General features: G+C 36.2%; 1 protein-coding gene across 1 annotated transcript; it reads right to left on the minus strand.

Moving 5' to 3' along the window:
- Nucleotides 1–1,620: 1,620 nt before the first annotated feature.
- Nucleotides 1,621–6,606, minus strand: LOC131425689 (uncharacterized). Its single transcript, XM_058587764.1, has 5 exons — nucleotides 6,299–6,606; nucleotides 2,844–2,968; nucleotides 2,548–2,769; nucleotides 2,397–2,495; nucleotides 1,621–2,336 (listed from the first exon to the last, which is right to left on the minus strand). The coding sequence occupies exons 1-5, from the start codon at nucleotides 6,393–6,395 to the stop codon at nucleotides 2,097–2,099; spliced, it is 783 nt and encodes a 260-aa protein (XP_058443747.1). The 5' UTR covers nucleotides 6,396–6,606; the 3' UTR covers nucleotides 1,621–2,096.
- Nucleotides 6,607–8,250: the final 1,644 nt, after the last annotated feature.

The raw sequence follows: 8,250 nt of genomic DNA on the forward strand, positions 1-8,250 counted from the left end.
ATTTTCCACCTTTCCTTGAAACTTGAATAGAATAAAAGTCACATCTGACAAAAAAAGTGAGTTTTATTCTGGAGTTTAGTACCCCTATTGGAAACCGGTATAACCAAAGTCGGTTTGTTTAGCTATCATCTAACATAACCTAGAAATTAAAACAGTTTAGAGTCAAATTCTGACGATTTTCTACGTTTGTTTGCATCGTCATTTGTATATCGGGAAAATTATCGTGCAGTTCCTCGAGCAGTTCATGAGAATTTTTCAAGCATTTTATTGGACACTTTTTCAAGTAATTTTTCAAGGTTGTTTCGAGTAGTATTCCTAAAGTCTAAAACTGAAATTTTTGTCATTTTTAATGATGACTAAGTAATGATATTTCAAATTTGCGTAGAAATCATGTCATTACTGCACCATACATGTTCATTAAAATTATATCATTTTTTAATAATGACACTTTTAATGATCGTGTAAGGTCCGCTTTTAAACACTCTCTCTTTTGATTATGGTGATGTGATTAAAAAGATTTTCTGTGATTTCACTACTCTGTTTGAAAGTCGAAAGTTTCAGGTATCATTTTATGCAAAGAGTTGAGTGATAAACGTGGAAACCGCTTGATAATTAATAGAAGAGAAAGTAAACAAAGAGAAACTGTCACTAGCTTATATGCCCTAATGAAAAATCAACCGAGAATTCTGATAGCACGAAGAAGGAGTTATGTTGTTGCGTTTAGTACAACTCAAGATATTAGCGGCTCTTACACGATCATTAAAAGTGTCATTACTAAAAAGTAATGACACTTTAAATGATCGTGTAAGGTCTACGAGTTCAGTAATGACACGAGTAATGATGGAATTCCGGATTTTCCATCATTACCAACATTATTTCTTCTTCATCTTTTTTTGTGGAAGTGCTGAATGTCTTTAGAACTATACGCGAAAAAATGACAAAGTGTAGATTTAAATTGATAATATTTCATTAACCTTAACGTTTCAATGGCAAATCAAATTTATTTTCAGCTAAACGAAAATAAAAATATTGCTATTGCTATTGCTGGAGTAGTTACAAACACTCATCATTAATAATGAACGTGTAATGCTAAAAAGTAATGATGTACAGTAATGCAGTAATGACGAGCGTTTGAGCAGAAGTGTCATTACTTAGTAATGACACTTTTAATGATCGTGTAAGGGCCGCTATTCATGATAAGTTCTACTCATTCTTCCACGGGGTGATTTTTGAAAAGGTGCACCATACACTGAAAATCATTTTTATCTATTTTTTAAGGAGACATAACTCATTGTTGAGCTCTTCTATAAGCTACCCAAAATTAGGTCGTTGTCTACTCACACTTTGATTTCATCGTAAAAAATGGGTGCTTTTTTATGGCATAACACTTTGACTAAACTTACGTTTAACTAAATTTTGAGGTAATCACTCGTTACCTAAAATTGGGGAGATGCACTTTAGTTTATTTTGGGTAGGTAGCGGCTGGTAAGAGTGTAGTGAAGTAAGACAGTTGAACAAAACACCGGGTTCACGCGGTTTAGATTGGAGGACGCAGATTCTAAATTTATGTAAGCTGAGCTATTTTATTTCAATGAATGTTACATTATGCGGTATGAACAGTTAAGAATTTTTCCTAGGCATATTTTTACTATTACACCTCCAGAAACTAGGTATAAAAGGATATAATTGGTAAATGTACAGTTCGGTTCAAGGCGAGAAAAACAAAAGAATTTGCTGGTAATGGTCTACTAAGTTCGATGATATTGTGCATAGGCTTACTTTTAATTATTCTCCCTGGTATTTTAAATCTAGTTAACATATAACCTTAGCAAAAAATTTTATCTTTCAACTATTTAAACTATCTGCATTTGATGCAAAGCTTAACAACGAATAAACTAGCTCAAACGGAAATAATATTGTATCTATGTAGCGGAACGAAACAAATCCGGACTAGGTAATTTGGTCATCTATGGCAATTCAACATTGGAACACGGTCTCGGTAGTTTGACGAACTTCCCGTGGGGACACTGACTAGCCTGCGCTCGAGTATGTCGCACACTTGTTGTTCCCTTGACACTTTCCGAGTTTGCCCGCTGCTATTTTGTAGTCAGACAGTTTTTGATCGGAGGCAGTGAAGTACTACCGGCACCTCCTCCTCCTAAGCCACCACCATTCCCTGACTGCTGCTGATGGTGGTTGTGATGATGATGTTGATGATGATGATGTTGGTGTCCATGTTCCCGGGTGTTACTTTGCTGCGGCTGTTGCATGCACTTGTTGTGTTGACAGATCTGTTTCCGTAGTTCGGCTAGTTTCTTTTCCATATCTTTTTTACGCTAAAATGAGAAAAATCTTTTTTGAACATTATCAAATGGACAAGTTTTTTCCGTCCTTACCGAAATCTCAAACTCTAGTTTATCCTGAACGATGTGAATCTTCTTTCTCAAATCCATAATTCCTCTGACCAGGTGGTCTGCAGTGCTTTTCATATTCGCCTAGAACAACGGGAAGAATAGACAATTTTCAAACTAATCAGTGGAAACTCACCATAATTTTTAGTTTCTCAGGCGAATGGGGTAAACAGCTGGGGGCGTCTCCTTTCAAGGGACAATTTTCCGGCAATCGAGCCAGACAAGGTCGTCTCCGGCGACATCCCTCTAGGTGCCAAGTCACGTGTTCGATTTGATGCTGCAGTTTGGCCTTTTCCCGGCATAGGGCTTCACCCTTGGCCTGCAGCTCCTCCAACTGCCTTTTGCGTGCTTCGTCAAACTGGAAATGGTTGAAAAATCGAGTCCAACTAATATCGAATAACTTTTAGTGATACCGATAATATTACAACAAACCTTTGCCCGTCGTAGACTTTCCTCTTCTTGCATATCACGAAATTTCAGTGCCAAATTTTTGTAGTTTGATTCGATCTCATGGCGTTCCTTCAGAACGTTGTTGATTGCCTGTAACACGTTGATTTCTGAAAGAATGAAAAATTAGAAAATGTTTGGAACTTTCCATTGCCTCGTCAACTGAATTTATCACGACATGCCCTCTAAAAGTTATCTGAATCTCAGGCACCGTGAATGCTGTAGATTGCGTGGGACTACTAGAGAATGTTATGTTGTCTTTTTCAGAGAAGGATATGTTCTTGAAATGGAACTATCTAACTATTTGCAGAGAATGATAACTAAAACTGTATCATCTTTCAATCTGTTCTGAAAAAATTATTGAAAAATACAAAAATATTCCGTCATATGGTCCGTTTAAGCGGCCCTTACACGAGACAATATTATTGTCAATACAAGGAGTATTGACAATACTTTTGATCGTGTAATGGAAACTTCATTGGATTGACAAAAATATTGTCAAAAAATCAAAACCGCTCATCAATCCGACAATACTTTCTCTCAAGAGAGAAACTGTTAAATATGTGCAATGACCTCTTCTCTCAATATTTTAATATTCATTTGCAATATTTAAAGCGCAAAACGCTTGAATTTTTCGAAAAACTCGGACTCAAGTTATCAGGCCAATTGGATTGATGGTATTGATAATACTTTGGATTGACAATAATACTGTCACGTGTAATGGCTGCTTTACACTTCTGCTGGCTGCCAGCATTCTGGTGTCAGTGTACTGCCTTCTTAGGAAAAAACGTTCCACGGTGGTCCAATGATTGAACGTATTGAACCAACGAAGGACCACAGTTGAACGTTTTTTTTTTTCTAAGAGGGCAGTACACTGACACCAGCATGCTGGCAGCCAGCAGAAGTGTAAACGCTACAATAACTGAAAAAGAAAGCAAACAAAAAAAAGCGGTTAATTTTAAACTTTTGGTTAAAATCTGACACTTGAGTGGTTATTTTGTATCGAGTAGTTAAATTCAACTAAAACTGCGGCCCATTTCAAAGTTTGCCGGATGGAAAGTTATTTGGGTTTAATTTGCACTGGAAATAATGTTGACTAAAGAATTGATATTAGAATTTTCTTTGCAAGATTTTTTTCAGTGTCGAAAATAACAATCGATCTGTCAAAAATAACCATGCTCTCGAGCAGGGTTATTTTTGACAACATCATGTTAGCCGCTCGAGTGTCAGATTTTAACCAAAAGTTAAAATTAACCGCGAAATGTTTCGCAGCCTTACACCCTCATTGAACATAACTCAAAATTGAGTGACACACCACTCAAATTCATTAAAAAGTGCACGTACTCTGAACTTGAGTTACACCTATCTACTCATTTTTGAGTGAGGAACGAAACTGTCAAAATTTGAGTATATTTTACTCAAAATAAGGAATAAATATTTTTTTCAAAATTTGAGTTTTTCGCAATCAAAATAAATAATTTTTTTCTCGTTAATGTTTATATAAAAAGATTCCCTAATTAATATCATTCTTCTTTTTTCTTAAATAGGAAGGGCAAAAAAGTGATTGAAAGCCGTTCAATTTGACCGCATTGGAGTCAAAATTGAACGATTTTGATATGCTTATGTAGGATCTCTCACTTAGCATAATTGAAACCACAAAATTAGTATTGAACACATCTATGATTGGTGATTCTTGATTTCAAAAGCCGGATCTAGAAACGGTAATGAAAACGGGCGTATTCTTGCATTCTTAAATTTGATACGAATATTCCGATAAAGAAAACGCACTGAACTCCTAGAAGTATTTTTTTCACTCAAATGCTTGAAAACTCAACGCTTTCTCTAATTTTTCGAATAAATGCGAGAGAACTCATGGCCTTAGTCAATTTTACTCCAATCCATACTCAAATTTTGACATATTGTTTCAGTTTATGAATTTAAGTAATCGCAACTCAATCCATGAGTTATGTCCAAAGAGCGTGTAGGACATTTGCTGTATATATGTTTGCTCTATAATCTTTATATTCTCTGACAAATGCAACAACTGCAAAACTAAGTGTCAAGCATATAATAAAAAGTATATCCAATAAATTGTCAGTGACTTTTAAAAACACCGTACCAGCAAGTGATAGTTTCTCTTTGTTTATTTTCGCCTCTCTACTCTACCCATTAAACTAAACAAGAAATCATAAACTGTCAGTTGGTATTTGAGAATAATGAAAAAAAAACTGTCATTTGCTGATACACCTTTTGAAAATTAACTGTTTTATCAATTGGTACCAATTTGATTTGAAGCTAATTTGAATACACTTACATTTACAATTGAAGTGTCGAATCAAATGCGACGAAATTAAATGTAAACCACGTCATTCCAACGTTCAAAATTATAAATTGATTTGAATTTTCTTGAAGCTGGATCAAGGCAATCAAGTGCATAGCCCTAATGATCTCCCTTGACTTCCATGCCCTAATGATCTCCCTTGACCCTCTTACGCATGCCAAATATTACTACCGCAACCTGATTCCACGAAATACCTCCAGAGCAGGCAGTGTTCCCGGTGTGTCATTATGAGGCATTTCTCCTGTCATTTGCGAGTTAAAACGCAAATCCAGAATATCGAGTTGTTCCATAATCGTTGGGTGTTTCGTTGTTCCCAGCAACCGAAAACACAAGAATATTTATGACCCCATAACCCGATTTTGTGGCAGCACAGTTAAAACGAAAACGGAACGCTTTAGACAGCTATCCGCAAAAGAAAGGGGGGGTTGAGTTCGTATGTATCCCACATTACCATTTCAAAACGATTGCCAGCGATTTTCCTGGATGGAGCGGGAAATCGCTGCCCCGAGCGTATTACTACGAGGGGTTGGGAGTTCGTTGTCTCTGAACTGAACCCTCTGATCAACCGAAAGTAAACAAACAGATGAATACCATGTCCTATCCGTTGGGTAGGTTGGTGAGGGAAACATTCGTGTTTGGCTTTGTTCCGTCGAGCAGGGAAGCAAACACTGCGATATCCTATTTACAGCATGATTGTTGGATCAATGGTTCGCAATGTCGTTTATTACCATGCACAACACAGTGAAGAGGTAGACGGGAGCTTGTCTCCAGAAATTGTGTGCGAAACTCTAAAGTTTTGTCATTTGAAAAACTTGTTCTGCCTCAATCTGTTCTGAACTGGTGAGGGTTAGGACGAAGGACATTAATCGATACATTTATTCTTGTGTTATTATAATAAAACTCATAATTATCTTAAAGTGCAAAGTATTGGTGTGTAGGAAAGATGGATTTTGGGATTAAAAAGACTCAAAATCAAAGTATTTTTGATAAGCGTGCAAGTCTTTCAAGATGTAAAAAGTCTGCAGATAAACACAGTAATAATTATTTTTTGCAAAAAAAAATTAAAGTTTCTTGAGACAACAGGAAGGAGCAAACCTACTTTCTTCGTTTTTGCTGATTCGTTCCTTAATTTCTCCCAAACTGGCTGGCGAGAGCATAGCGTTTGTGGACGGGTGATTATCCCTTTCACAGAACATAGAACTAATCAATTCACTGCAAATTTAGGCAATTATTTCAGTGACACTTGAATCAACCTTTTCACTGGTTTCTATATTCACATTGTAATAAATGTTCGTCTATCTAGACGCACTCTGGATGAAATGTATTCGGAATAAGAATTGCATTCAACCTATCCTTAAACCCAATGTCCTAATTTTTCGTTTATTTAAACAACTGCACCGTGCGAAAATGTTCGATCGATTCGAAAGACAATGGCAGAATGAAATCTGGTTCGTCGTTGACGCGGAACCACTCCACCCCTGAGGACTGGGAATTGTTTGTTCGGTTGCCACATGGCGACCAGCTGGTACTACTCATCATCAGCTGTGGGCATGTCTGGATCACTGTTTTGATTCTGCAAAGCTAATTCCTACATTATGTTCAGTGAAAAACTTCGTTCTCATCCAGTGGGGCAAGATTTTCATGCACAAGATGCTTTTGTTCTATTTCAGCCATTCCCCACCCGTGGTTAGTATTCATTTTCTTTCGCGTTTCGTCTTCGACTCATTATTGCTGCAGTAGTTTAAATTAAACTGCTATCTCCACCCAGTAATTTAATTTAAACCGCTAAGCAGACGTAAAGTTCACTCTATTTAATAAGCGTCTTTTTGACTATTGCCATAGCGCAATGACTTTTCTGATGTCTTTAACGTACGTAATAGTTTAGTTACTCTGGCTTTGATTCTTGTTGGGCCTTGAATTTTCAAATCTACTACACTAAGAACTAGTATTGCTAAGCTTGGTGGACTCTGTTCAACTGCAAAGGGACAAAGCAGCTCAACATGAACTGTTACGCACTTACGAGTCGAAGACGAAGCGTAAAGAAAACTAAGAATTCTCCAGAATAGTTTCACAGCAAAAGTTTTTTTTAAATCAATAAATAAATTACTGTATCAATTTAAGCATATTTTTTACATATTTTTTCAAACACTCATACTTTTTTTAATCTCGGCAAAAGAATTGCCGATATTTGCACCGCCAAGTACTCGGTAATTATCTCGACAAAAGATAGAATTGCGTAGTTTCGGCACTCTACAATTTGACAAACATCAGTTATTACCGAAATCAACAAAAAGTTTACTATCTGTTCGGCATGACCGTTACTGAATTTTCGGAAAAAGTAACGAAGTGAGATTTACTAATTACTGAGCCTTCAGTAATTGAAAGTAAACATATTGATAATTGGGTATTAAGATTTCATTTTATTTCCGCATAAACATACAAAAATATACTTAACATTACTTATGTACGAGGACTAAGCACCGAATATGTTCAACAATAATTTGTAGTTACTTTACTTACTGAATAGATCGTAGATTCTCCCGTCTTCCTTTTGGACTTAAATCCATTTTTTTTCTTATGACCACCGGAAATTATCTCCGGAATATAGTAATTTTCACTGGTGGATAACAAAGATCGCGATACGACAAGATAGCGACAAAATGCCGCAAGGATAGCGAAACTGTCATTCGCATCGATTCAACCCCTTCGAAACCACAAACCAGAAAAAAATATTTTTAAATTAACCGTCAAATGACAATCGTTTTTATAACCACTCGAAACATTATCAATATTAACTATCAAAATAAACCACCATGAAAAAATTGTAAATCGTCTACTCTTAAAATTCAGTCATCTTTGACAGATGCTATTATTGAAATAATTCACCACGCTGAAAATCACAATATTTTGTCAGAAAATAACTGCGTATGGACAAGCGTAAATCTAAAACGTAAATGACAGATGTCTAGCCTAATTCCGGCAAAAGCTAACCGATATTCCGAGATTTCGGCGAATGCATTTGCTGATCTCGAGATAATTGTTAATCACCGA

This window comes from Malaya genurostris, chromosome 1 (genome assembly GCF_030247185.1).
Source record: "Malaya genurostris strain Urasoe2022 chromosome 1, Malgen_1.1, whole genome shotgun sequence".
NCBI classification, from domain to species: domain Eukaryota; kingdom Metazoa; phylum Arthropoda; class Insecta; order Diptera; family Culicidae; genus Malaya; species Malaya genurostris.

Coding starts and splice junctions, on each gene's coding strand:
- LOC131425689 (XM_058587764.1), bottom strand. CDS start 6,395: ATGTTCTGTGAAAGGGATAATCACCCGTCCACAAACGCTATGCTCTCG. Junction 2,969..6,298: donor AATCAGCAAAAACGAAGAAA/GTAGGTTTGCTC, acceptor TCATTCTTTCAG/AAATCAACGTGTTACAGGCA. Junction 2,770..2,843: donor AAAGTCTACGACGGGCAAAG/GTTTGTTGTAAT, acceptor AACCATTTCCAG/TTTGACGAAGCACGCAAAAG.